The 13,941-nt window shown below is 37.2% G+C and overlaps 1 protein-coding gene across 3 annotated transcripts in view; it reads right to left on the bottom strand.

Annotated features, from left to right (window-relative positions):
* LOC112983671 (single-stranded DNA-binding protein 2) overlaps positions 1-13,941 on the bottom strand; it is a 193,678-nt gene that overhangs the window by 55,109 nt on the left and 124,628 nt on the right. For 2 of the 3 annotated variants that reach the window (XM_064499882.1, XM_064499884.1), the window contains exon 5: positions 6,202-6,291. The exons of the other annotated variant lie outside the window; for it this stretch is intronic. In XM_064499882.1, the coding sequence (XP_064355952.1) occupies positions 6,202-6,291 (90 nt within the window). The remainder of the gene's footprint in view (positions 1-6,201; positions 6,292-13,941) is intronic. 3 annotated transcript variants of the gene reach the window in all.

Below are 13,941 nucleotides of genomic sequence, written 5' to 3'. Positions count from 1 at the left end.
ACATGACAATTTCTTTAGATTATATATACATTGTTTAAGAGTAAGGTTTAATAGTAAGCTCAACTAAAACAAATGTTAACAAATTTGCTATGAAACAGTAATGAATTAAAAAAAACCCCACTTATATGTGCAAAGTTGTAGTTAATGGTAGAATTTAATGTTAAAAAATCTACCAAACTAAAAAAAATGAACTGTGAATTTCAAACAACCTGTTTCCTCCAAGTATCAGTTGGCACTTCATGAGTTAACTACTCAGCAGTGTCTCCCAGGTGAGTTAAGTACAAACTCAATGTTGTTATCTGCTTGAGTGCCTTTAAAAAAAGAAAGGTTCTTTTATATAGATGCAAACATGGCAAAGTTTTGGTCAACCAAGTAATAAGGTGAAGATAACTGGGGTTTAATTAAATATGCATTTAAATGTTTCTCATAATTGCACTGCAAAATCAAGCAACTTGGATCAGGTTTTCAGCAGTGCAAATTGTCACCAATTTGGAGAAAGACAATGGATTCCACTGGACTAGAACCTAGAACTTCATATTTAGCTGTTTTGAAAAAATAACTAAAAGGCAAATAAAATCCTATGAAACCAACCCTTCCCATGCTTTTTAAAACTTCCAAATACTTCACTGAGCACAAGCTCCGAAACCTTCCTCTGGCCTTTGTTTATTTACTTAGTAAGGCTGATAATATAAACAAAGAGACATAGAAATATTTTGTGAAAAGACAAATTTAATGTATCTTGAATTTTTTAGCTGATTTAAAGATCAATAGAGATAGATGGAAATGAGCTGGCACTGTACTACCTGAAGAGTAGTGGTATGCACCTGAATGCAATTCTTGCACTTCAAATGGGTACACTGGCATGTATCATGGAGTGGAGATGCACCCGCACTTCCAAATCGCCACGACAATACTTCTAAACGGTCATGTCATTATTTTTTAATTCCTACCACATCATGATAGGTAAGTATGAATTTCTTCAGATCTCATTGGCCCCAGGAAGAACAGAGTGAGGCTAGTACTTTATACGCTGAAGATCTCCCTGTGCCTGGCTCTAACAGAACTTTTACAAATACTACCTCTGTATTGTACAGAACTAACTCTTGTGAGAAACGCCGTCCTCAGACCAAAAGCTGGAAATAAGTTTCATTGGTAAAATCGTAGCCTCTTTGAATTCTATGACCTAATCCCTTTTGATCGGAAGAGGATGAGTTTACCTCAGCTTAGATGATTTTATTACAGCCTTGTATAAAACTTTGGCTGCTGACATTATAAGCAACCCCTAATGTTTAAACCCAAAGGTAAATAATTACTACTACCCTATTTCACTCCTCTAGCACTCCTGCATTTTTCGGTATGAGACAAGGCTCCGACAACTGGGAGGAAGCCCAGGCCATGCTGCTCTCCATGGGCAGCCATACCAAGGAATTTACAAATGACCAACTCTTAGGTTTGAAAATGGCACAGAAAATGTCCTAAATGATTTTATTTTATTAACATAGTAGCTAAGTGCTTTCCTCACAGCTCCATATACAGCATAGGTCCTCAATATAACGAGTGTGGTTAAGAGAGGAAAAGTGGGAAATGATGATCTACTTCCGAGACTCTGACTGGAAGCAAGATTATTTTAGATGAGAATTTCAGATGTGTATAAAGTCATCTTATCCTTATGGAATCTAAGACAGGCTTATGATTTCTATTGCCCAGGCAATTCATAATCTTTTAAAAGGATTTTCCTTCACAAACTTCCTTTTTATAGGTGGAGAAACAAGAACAAACAGAAATGAAATAACTTACCTTGGGTAAAGGAAAAATGTGGGTAACTTCAGAAAGAATTGCACATAGGTGTTTCTAAGATCTAGCCCAACACTCCAGTTGCTAACCATTATCCTTCTCTGAGGCCCCCTTTCTAAGAAAGCAAGTTATTGTCAGACGTGCTGATCATCCAGACATCCCAGCCACTGAGCTACATTTGAGCCGATGTCTCACTATATCAGCCTGATACAAAGTCGACTCTAAAATTTGTTTTGGTTCTCCTATTCAGGATTTAATAATGTTATATCACAAAACTATTCTATTCCCTCTTCCTGTAGAGGACAGGACATTCAGTTTTGCAGCAAACGAAGCAGGAGCGGACTCAGTTACACTATGGAGCAGATGTAGTTACTGTATAACCCCATTTTATTTCCAGAGTATCGCCTGTCCTATATACTGAAAGGAGATGATGTCCTGTGTACACAAAAAACCTAACTATGAATTTAAAAGTTATATTGTAATATGCACCAGTAGATGACATTGAGACACTTCCTAAATCCACATAAACCTGTTTTCTTGACTTGACAAGTCTAATTTTGAAACATTTTTAACCATTTTCTGAAAAAAGTCTACTTAATAATAATAGTTATACACAACATTACGACCTCCCTTTCATTCTATTGTTATAAGTCTTTACATTTTTGACCTTCAGCATTGTAGTGTTGAACACCATCTTCTGAATTAAAGTACAGGAACACAAATACAGAGATACAATAGAAATTCAACTATTGGCTTCAAAACTCCCCCTCTGTAAACCAGGCATAAAACTCCAGAGACTGCAGCTTAATGTCAGTGGCAGTGGTCTACTCCATATACACAAATACCTCATTTTACAAAGAGCAGGGTAAAGCTTTTGGCAGATTCTTTCTGAAAAATCATACTGCTCCCAGATTCTGCCTACATGTGTGTATCATACTAGTGAACTAGATCCTTTAAAGAAAGAAAATACCTTTAAAGGACACAGAATTAACAGCAGTGGTCAACAGTTCCAGCAAAACTGGAACCTGTGTAATGTTTCCTGGTTCCCAGTACAGGCCCCATCTAAGTTACTGCCTTTCCCTGAATTGGTGATGAGAAGCAACTCCGTCAGTTATGAGTGAGCCAAGCAGAGCTGGAAGGCAGTGGTTGTTGATAGCTTTCAACTTGGACCAATCCAAACATTTTCTTGAATGCAATGAAAGGCAACTTTATAAATGCCAGGATGATCCTATTGATAAATTTTAGGTTGCAAAATACTGAGCTGTTATAATGTTTTTGTAATGGAAAGCCTTAGTGAGAACTACACAGAGATAGAAATACCACTCTACCATTCTTTCTATAATTTTCTAACTCTTAAGAAAACACAATTGCTCACTTTCACAATCTAGAAGTCCATGACAAGTCCAAGTGTACGTTCCTGTCCCTCAGTGAAAGAAGACTGGTAACTGATAGAAAAGGGACTGGAGTTCCTCAGCATTCACAGATGAATGTATTTTCTGTGATTTGGTTACTCTGGTGATCAGTCAAGATCTGTGCAAGTGCAGAAAAGTATATAGACACTGATTTACTAGTTAGGATGTACTAGAAAGAAAGCATCTATTAAAAAGTAGGAAGTTTTGCCTATGATCTTCTCTTTCTTGCTTGTCTTTTCACCTACTTTTTAAGGCAATGGATGATGCCCCTCAGTTTTCAGGGTTCACATTCAGGGCTGATGTCTGCAAATATATTTTCTTGTCCTCAGATAAATTGACATTGGTAAGATTCAACCCTGAAGGCATTACAATGAGGTGTTAGCTGCTTCTTGCTAAAAGACACTCTACTCAACACCACAGTACATTATCATGGGATGTCTGTACATATAGGCTTTATACACACGTTATAGTTTCAGCACACTGATACGAACCTGCCTTCATTTTGGCTTAGCTCCCTTTTGTTGGGATTGCTCCCAATCACATCAATGCATTTGCCATCAAACCTACAGCTGGATTTGCTAACTAAAATGTTATTTCTTTGTATATATTCCTAAACAGACAAAAACTACAGAGAAAACGAATTATGTCTTGAAAAATATTTGTTTTGTTAACTAAGCTCTTTGACTGAGGAAAGTAGATCTCTATCAGCTACAAAGGATACAAAATGAGTCTTGCATGTTACAGAGATACATGACGACAAGGACTCAGCAGTTTTAAGAATAGGTGAATGGTAATCTCTGGAGGAGTCCAAACTAATTGGCCTGTGCAGATCAGTTCTTGGAAACTGTCTTGTAGAAGATTCATCAGACATATTGTTGAGTTGATTATGGCTCTGATGAATGTTACCAACTGTCTTACAGTGAAAATGGATTCTCCTCAGTTTATTTTCAATCACAAGCCTTGGAAAAAGAGCCGGCTGTCTATGGGGCTTCAAATAAGACCAAATTCAGATACTGACAAACAAGGATCTCTTTTTTTTCTGAGATAAAAGCCAGTACTGGGAGGCTTTTTTGGGAAGAGAATGGAAACTTCACTGGAACAGAAAAGGAAAGACTTTTCCCTATGGAGGAATCTTTAACAACACAGAAATTTTTCCTGTCTATTGTCCCCACAGTCCTGGGAAAGAGCATATCACTGAGGTAAAGTACTCCGAGCAAACATTTAGTTTCAGATGAGAAAAATTAAGCTTACCCGTACTTAACTCTAACTTTCTATCATCTTGTCTTTCTTACATCTCTTCGCATTTAGAATGCATAGAAGCTTTTTGGTGCTTATGTAGCTAAAAATAAAACCTCCACACCCTTCTCCTGCAAAACTTTTAAAATACTTATTCTCTCCTCTATACTTCACACACTTTCCTTCCTGTGCCCTCTCCCTTCTTTATTTTCCTTTAAGAAAATAAAAGTAAACTTTAAATTCTAATTCTTTTGACAGTATGGCTAGAATGGGTAGCCAAAGCAAGAAAAAGTGAAATATTTACACAATCCCCAAAATTAAGAAAAAATGTTAAAAAAAATCTACCTAGCCAATGTTTCAAAACAGGAAAATCAGAAATAAAACAATTAATTACTTATGCCAATTTCTGAAGATATTGTGACTAGCAGCTATATGATATTTTGTGCTTCACTTGCAAATAATCTTTCATTTGTGTATTTAAAACCTTGCCTCAGATTCTGAGTCAATCAAGGACACAGCACGTTCATGCCAGGTTCAGGATTTGTCTAAGTAGGTATCAATACTGCATATAGCACTCTTTCCCTCTGTGACTGTGGGAAAAGGAATGCTATGCAAATAATCTGTTGTCACTTACATTCAGAACAGATACATGAAAAAGAGACTGCTGATAAGTTTCTAGAGAGCTAAAAAAATACCCTGCCATTTTTCCACAATCACCATTTTGATAAGAGATCAAAGAGCTGTAAAGATGTAAGACAGTAAAATATTTCTTCATTTTCAGATGAAATCTGCTTCTCTTTTGTCTACATCTCTCATGGAAGAAGGAAAAAGATGCTACTCTGTATCAACCTGGATTTCAACGCTTAGTTTTCAGGGAACAGAAGCTTCCTGTCAAGCTCTTCTCCCCCCATTACAATCCTGGAAATCTGAATTTTTCCTTTCACATCATGAGATCAAGTATGTGAAGTGGAAATTTCTGTTTTGCTCCATCTTAAAGAACTGTTTCAATTCTAGAGGATTCGCATCTAATGCTGCACAGCAACAGTTTGCCAGTGAAGAGAAAAAGAACTGAGCTTTGATCAAGTGGAGATAGAAGCTCACTCATATCAGCAATCCAGTCTTGGACTAAAATTGTTAGTTTGGCCTTGCACTATAAACTGCAATTTTTTGCATCCTAGTACTCTGTATTGTTCATGTCCAAAGTGTTAACTGGGTATTTAATTTCATTTATGACCTTGTGAGAGGCAATGCATGCTCTAAATCCTTGGCTTGTTTTTTAGACATTGGATTTGGGATCTTCAATGCAAACAGATGCTCAGTAGGATATTCTTAATTGTCTAGGTCTAATTCCCATTGAAATTTGAGTATCTTAAAAATCTGTCTTGTGGCTCTACCACAGAGCTAAATGTGACCAACAAAATTGTTACTTTAAAGTACCAATACAATTCTAATATTTTATCATAAGAAACTGTTATAAAATTAAATTCAAGCATTTTCAAGCTCAGACTATAAACTGGCACCATTTCGTATCCCTGAAATTTTGAAATGAGTTATGCTGTTCTATTTCACAAATGGAATACTTGTTAGTCAGAGAGATCCCTTCCTTTCCATCTATTTACTTTTGTTAAAAAATAACTCTCAAGTATTGTACCATATAGTGACATATAGTTTAGAACAGGACCTTTTCTACAGACTTTTAAACAGTATTACGGAGGATTTTCTAACCTAAAATTCCTGTAATCATAATTTTTCTGAATACCTGAAAAAAACCCGGTGGTACAGGACCTACTGGCATGCCATCTCCTGGGGGAATGTTTCCTAGCACTGGACTGGGAGCTGCTGCAGCACTCTGAAAAGAACAAAGGGAAAATAAACCTTTGTCATTGCATGGTAGGCACAAACCCCCCCGCCAAAAAAACCAAAAAACCTGCTGTGACCAAAATGCAGAAAGCAGTTCTCTGGATATGGCATAATATCATTGTTTCATTTAAAGGTAAATGAAAATTTGTTAAAGATCATAAGTATACATTGAGGGAAAGAATGCTGGAGATTGCATGGATATACAGATACGTATCGATTAGATAGATCTTGACTAAATAAAAAAAATGTATCTGAGAATGTATGTCTATATACACACAAAAGAGTATGTAACTTGCACACTTTTGCTTTTATTATGTGAGTACAAGCATCGCCACGCATGCACACCAACATATATGTAGGATAAAGAAACTAACTTCTGCATTTTACCAGCAATTTCCAAGCACTTTAAAGATTATTTCAGCAGACTGTAACATTCTTTCAGAATCATATTGAGCTTCAAAACAAGGTTCTGTTACAGGCAGTACAAGAAGGAATGCTCACGATTCTACGGGTAATGTTCATGATTCTACCAACGCCCAAAATAACCACCACGACAAATTAGAAGAATTCAGGTTACATTTTTGGAAAGGAAAAGAAAAAAGGGATTTCTAAGAAGTGAATCAGAGGATGAAATTAGTTACCTTTGCAAATACTTCAGTTCAAATAAGCAAGTAAAGAATATTGCTTCTGGCAATTTATAAGCAGGAGATCGTCACAAAAAGGGAAGCCAAACTGTTATTGTTGCCATGTATTGGAACCTCAATTACTTTTAATTTCTAGCAGCCTTCCTTCCTGCAATATGTTTCTGTTAGGGCATAAGGCTCAATGACCTATAAAGACTTACAATATTTGTGAAAGTATTCATGCACACACAATGCAAAGAGAGACACTTGCAGTTCACTAATGATCTGCCAATATCTGCCCTACAGAATATGAATGACTTATGTTCATTAACTGATCACTTCATTATACTCTCACAGTTGCTATCCAAAAGATGCCGATCTGTAAATTATATTCCCAGGTGTTTGGCACACTGTCTAGGAAATTAAATAATAATGCTGGAAAGATTTGAAAACTGGCACAAAGACGGACTGACCTTTTTAAACCAAGCAAAAGGGAAATGTTCAGTTAATTACCACAGATTTTTCAATGGCTTAAACAGTGCTTTAGAATCAGTTTTTTGAACAACTACGAGTAATATATTTAGCATCTACATTGTACATTCTTTTCAAACAAAAGTCCAGAATGCACTACAAAAGTACAAAGATTGTAAAAAGTACTGTCTTCAGAACTGATTTTGAGCATTTAATTCACTAGAAAACAGATATCATTAGTGTAATAAAGGACATTCTTATTTATGCAAAGATCTAGTATTTAGGATTGGTGTTAAAATACTATATAATTGCAATTGACAGAAAAAGTCAGTCACATGAATTGGAAGTAACAACCACATTTGAATCATAATACCTTTTTGTGAGGGACTACCATAAATGAATGAAGCTATTCTGTAAAGCTGCAGCACATAAAGATGGTTATCTGCTAGTAATGGCTATTCCTTGAGCACTGCCTGAGGTTCACGGGACTGGATTATCGTGCAGCTTGACTGCATGGAAAAGCACACTACTAGATGGTACATCTCTGGTTCTTCTTCCAGATCTGTGGCACTGACTTGGACTCCCAGACAGACAAGAAAATAAGGAAGTGGTGTGAATGCACGGAAATAACTACTGAAGTACAATATAATTTTGTTATCTTCTCTTTTGCATGGCTTCTGTGTATCTCTACGACTTACTTTCAGAACAGCCACATTTCCAAAGGAGAGTGGATGAGCAAGTCTGGAGGCTTTTTAGGCAAAAAATGGACTTGGTAAAACTGAGCATCAGATCATAATGTCAAGTAAAATCATGAACAGGTGCAGAAAGAGTTTGAGTGAAGTATGTTGGATCCTGCTTCCAGATATAAAGGTTTTCTAGATAAAGAATGACAACAGAAACATCACTGATGGAGAAAATCAATGATGTTAAAAGTCTGAGCATCTTAAAATGTCTAAAATACTCTGCAGTGCAGTCTTGGACTAAGAGGGCGCAGCCCACTGAGGAGGCGCTAATAGTGAGGAACCTGACTACAACATCACCCCTCCTCGCATCCTAATGCCTTCTTGTCCCTAGGCCACCTCAGCTGCATCTGCATTACCTGGTGGTCATGTGTGAAGCACTATAGCATGTCCAACACAGTTAACATTACAGAATAAAAGCATTTGAAGACACAAAAACAAATTGCTGGGCAAACACATTTCAACAGTATTAAGTCAGATGCATCGAATGCTGTAAATGGAGAGATTGCACAAGAAAGAACTAAGCAGCATCTCCTTTGATATATGACCAGTTTTCAGAAGCCTCCCACCCCAAGTACCACATTCTTGCTCACATTATTGAAACTAGATTATATGAGGCATTAATGCATGTCAGAGTGCCTTAATGCCCAATGGGAAATGGCTCTCAGATGTCCTTCTCAACTGGGGCCTCTGCCAGCCTCTGCAGGTTATGAAACAGTATTTGTAAGAGAAGGAGGGAGTGACTCCTCGCAATACAGTGTTCCTACAGGGATAAGGGGATCTGCCCCAGCAGAGCTCACTCTTGTTTTCCACACTTCACAGATCACTTCAAAAGGGATAGAACAGAACAGAGTAAAAGAAAAATGGTTAAACGTACTTAACAGTGAAAAAACGGGGGAAAGGAGGAGATTATTATTATTCCAAACTGGGGAGGGAAGGGGAAGAATGTAATTATATTTGTAAGATTTCTGTTAGCACTAAACCTTCCTAACAAGGCTTTATTTTAAAAGACGCCTACAGATAACATTTTGGTAATTAAGTCTCAATATTTTTAAAATACATTTTGATTACAGTTTTTAAAATCTGACTTAGCAATGATACCAGAGGAATCCAGCTTCATTCTTCAATGAACCTGAGGGAATTGCACACGACGCTCATGGCCTGCTAAAATGGCTGCTGCAATAGCAGAAGTCATGCAGAACAATTCTCCGTCTCCAGATCTAAAGACATAATAATGAATGAACCTAATTCTATCATCTCGCACATTTCTAGATGTCAAGAAATGTATGACTTTTGGACATGCTGCCTTTATCGATTCCTATGAAGGGGCTGTGGCTCTAAAGTAAATGTGTTTTAGGAGGAATGGTTTTTGTATGACTTTATTAACTGAGAAGACGTAGAGAGGTGCCTGACGAAGCCAGGATGTGGGCTGGAGAGCTTCTATGGACTCCTCAGAAAGCTTGAGGGTTGAAGAGCCATTTTGAAGAGCTGCTCTGCAGGTGGCCCAGAGATCTGAACAGCCCTACCGCACAGGGATAAAACCGAGGCTGGCCAAAGGGAATTCTTCGTGATGATGAAGGGGGAAGTAAAGCAGCATCTTATGGAAGTGATTACACTGCAAGCGATCCACTGACTTATTTCATTAATCTCAGTCCTAGTGGTTTCTGGAGAAAGGTTGATTACATTGTTTAGTTTACAGAAATGTGTGGAACCACCTCTCACCTATGTTTCCGGGGGTGGGAGGGAGGACAGCATGATACCAAGTCTGAGTTGCCACCACAGTAAGCCAGTTTTGCCACACCTCGCTAAATAGCATCATGGAGCACTGCTTTGGTAATTGTAAGAGCTCTGCAGTTGTGGGCATTTCACAGCGATTCAGTCTTAGGTGCTGCTGAAACTACAATTTCTATCTTTCATTATGTAATGTACTGGGTTTGTTTCTGTTTTCATGTTTGTAGGTTTGGGATTTTTTCCCCAATGGGCAATGAAGTCTCAGGAAGAGAAATAAAGCATCTTCAGCATTTGAGGTAGATTATGTTTTCTAGTCTACACTGTATGATGAACGTTTTTAAAACTAATGCTAGGTAGATCAATAAGCAAACCTGCAACAGCTGCACTGAAATATTCTTATTTAGTCTATTCTGATGAATTATTCAGTTCTCCTTTCACAGTCCCACTGCAAACCGTAGCTTCTTTTTGCATGCATTACAAGTTGTTCATCATTCATATTTCCATTAGTTTGACATTTTAAATATTTGCAATTTGCTTCCCCCGCTTTTCTTAAAAAGATGAAATAGGAAAATTTAAATTGTTTAATCGCTTCATACAAGATTTCACCTCCTTAAAAATGGAAAACTTTATTTGATTTTGTATCTAAAATACTGAGGCATCTCTTTACAATTGTTAATTAAAATGGTCTACTTGAAGAAAAACTATCAAGAATTTTTATCAATTTACCCAAGCAACCCTAGACAATGCAAAAACAGATGATTATATCAAAAAATTAAAACTAGTCTCTGATCAGAAGCTACTAATACCAAGGTTCGGATTGTTTTTTACCAATAAAGAAATTACAAAAACAAAACAAAACAAAACAAAACAAATAAAAATACAAATAGGCTAGTTATTCCATTAATTTAGTACCTGCAAATATTGGATCCACACATTAAAATCTGCAGAGCAACCTGCAATACACAGGTCATTTTCTGAAGCTATCATAATAAACGGTTTGTGACAGAATTATGTGTGATCAAAATATTTTACAAAGAAAGGACTTGAGTTCAACCATAAAAATCCTACTTTGGCTCTTTCACTAATCTGGTCATTTATTTTTAGGTATTTTGTTTAGAGCAAGACTTCCTTATTTTTACCCAAAGAAAGAAGTTTAACAGGTGTTACTAATTTTTTCCACAAAAAGGCAATCTCAATTTTTTAAATGTCTATTTGAAATAGGTGAGAGAAGTTGGACCTCACATACAAGGCAGATGATCTATGGCCATTCTCACCCACTCAATTCCCACATCATCCGGCCTCTTTCACAAACCTCCTCTACATCAGTTCTAATTCTGCTCCTTTAGCTGGACAGGATGAGTTCCTGCTGAATTCCTGCAGGTGGTTGGTACCCACTTCTTCCTCAGCTGCATCAAGCGTCAAGCAAACCCCTGCTACTGACTTATTCAGAGGCAGTGGCCTTGTCCTCTGTGCTTCTGTGGCAAAGTGTGAGCACACTACTGGTGAGCTGTGCTGTGCAGCCCAAGCAAGCGAAAGTCCATGCTGTACTCCAGGCAGGGACAAACTAGTGCCTCCAGACTGCATTGAAACCATAAGCAGCAGAGTGCCTGACGCAGGCAAGTTCAAACCACTGTCAAAGATGCAATGATGCTAAAACTGGCATCAAAGATCAAGGGGGACCAGTGGCTTATTGAGAACATGGCAACAGCATCAGGAGGAGGAAGCGGCTGCATCAACAACTCTGGCTAGAAGGAAGCATGGATCTGGACCTGATAAGGCATAGATGATTGCCAGTGTTGTCAAGCGAGTTAGCTTTATTCACTCCTCCCAAAAGAAAAGGGATTATTTCTGTACGAGGGGCCTACAACAGCTAAAAAGACCTTTTTTTTCTTTTAAATATGTTTCTTCTAGCTATTTGCATACTGGATTCAACATCCTGCACATTACCTCATATCACATAGCATACACAAGTGAAGTGTGACTGAGAATGTTTTACTATCACCTGGAGCCATGCTTCTTTTTTATACTTCTGGAAACAATGGCCTGTTGATAGTCCCACCTGCAGTTTTCTAGCTGACAGAGCCTCTGTCAGACAGTACTTATCCCCCTAATACTAGGGTAAAATCGTATTTTTGCTAGACAACCTGGTACACCAAGAATATGATGCACCATGAACGCATGGCATTAGTAAAGGCAGCGCACGGTGAAGATATTAAAGTGAATTACCAGTATCAGTAGAAGCATGTAAAATTTTACATGCTAGTAACATTTTGTAGCACAAATGTGGTTTAGAAGGCATTCTGGAAGAAAAATCTCCTAACCTGCTTTTGTGAAGGTCCTACAATCTGAATGAACTAATTGAAAGTATCCAATTGCAAAACTGGCTGCAATCTGTATTAATAAATTGTACACACCAATTTTATGAAGTCAAGGTCAAGGAAAGCCCGGGAAACTTTGTTTTTATTATAGATCTCAGAACTCTGCAGTCTTAGCAGCATCTACTGAAAATATTCTATGGAGTAGGCACTCCTACTATTTATATTCCTTTTCTGAGACTCTATTCACTTTAACGATAAATTTGAAAACTTTTCTTTGATTTTTCCAAAATTTCACATACGATTTTGAATGAGAAGCAGACAAAGCTGTTGACATACTTCAAACTGCTGTTAAGTAATGCCTGACATACTTTAGCTTTCTTTCCTTTCTGAATCCTGCTTCAGAGAGATGTTAGGTCATGAGAATTTTGGCAAGATCTTCAGAAATAATAACACTTAAATCAGTTTCTCTGAAATTCAGATTCTTTTCATCAAGAGTGATATTTTCATAACAAATCTACTGTAGATAAATCCAGAAAGCCAGCTGTATTATATATGCAGTATCATTTTACATTTCATCTAAATATTAATGTGACTAAGACATAATTCACTCCTTAAACTCAGGCACTCAAATGTAGATACAATTGGCACTTAACCTAGTGTTAAGGATCATTTTGATATTGTAATAAATAAACCAATTATTCTTTTAAAATCACTGAGCTTTATAACCTAAATGAATTTAGATGTCTTTTTCAAATTATGGTATAGAAATATTAATACAAGTGTATCCAATAAACACATACTACCAAAATACACAGTAACCAAACTAAATGAATCCTCATAGGGAGGATATTAATACAATCGATTCAATTAAAGTAACAGAAGCAAGGTTTCACCATTCCACCCTAGTTTTGTTTATGTACAGGTGACATTATGTACATGTGTCATACACAGATAATTCACACAAACCAAACAAGGAACATGAACTCCTTTTAAGACTGTGTTGTAACTTCATCTCACAACACAACCTACATTTGTTTTATGTGCCGCTATTGTTATTCGTAAGTATCCTGGTAAGCAGGGATACCCAGTGATAGACTAGGACCTCACTGGCCTCTGCTTTGTAGGCAAAGAACAAAGACATGTAGAACAAAGAAATGATCCTTAACAGAAAAGTTCACAATTTAAGTCAAAAGCAGGGGTAATAGGTATCTACAGACAGATAGTGGGCAAAGTACTACGAGGGGCAACTCCGGTTAGCATAGGAAACAGTAGCCTCAGCATTGCAGGTGGCTCGATCTCGTCCTGCTTTTCTCAAATACCTTGATAAAAGCAGAGACCAATGAGGAGTGGTGCGAAGAAGAGCACAGGGAAATGACAACTGCTGCTGTTACTCCTTTGAAATACTGATGACAGCAGCATACTGTAGACAGGAAAAGCAGAAAATACTTGATTTCTGGTAGATAACTCCTTGAACCCCATGCTTAAAACTCATATTGATACCAAGTATAAATAGGACTCTGCTAGTCACTTGATAGCTCTGAGACGAATGTGCAAGTAAGTTCATATGAAAGTCAAGTACCTTTCCAAATCAGTATTGCTTAATTCATCACATCTAGAGACAACAATTAAGAGTAAATAAACATAGGAACAGAAGACTAGTAGGGGCCATCATGTTTAGCCAGTCTCTGATGCACCAAAAGAGCAATATAAGAGCAAAATATAATCCAAAAGCCAAGTGTCTATTGTCATTACTTTC

The sequence above is a fragment of the Dromaius novaehollandiae genome, chromosome W, assembly GCF_036370855.1.
Source record: "Dromaius novaehollandiae isolate bDroNov1 chromosome W, bDroNov1.hap1, whole genome shotgun sequence".
NCBI classification, from domain to species: domain Eukaryota; kingdom Metazoa; phylum Chordata; class Aves; order Casuariiformes; family Dromaiidae; genus Dromaius; species Dromaius novaehollandiae.
This window is presented reverse-complemented; position numbering and strand designations above follow the sequence as displayed.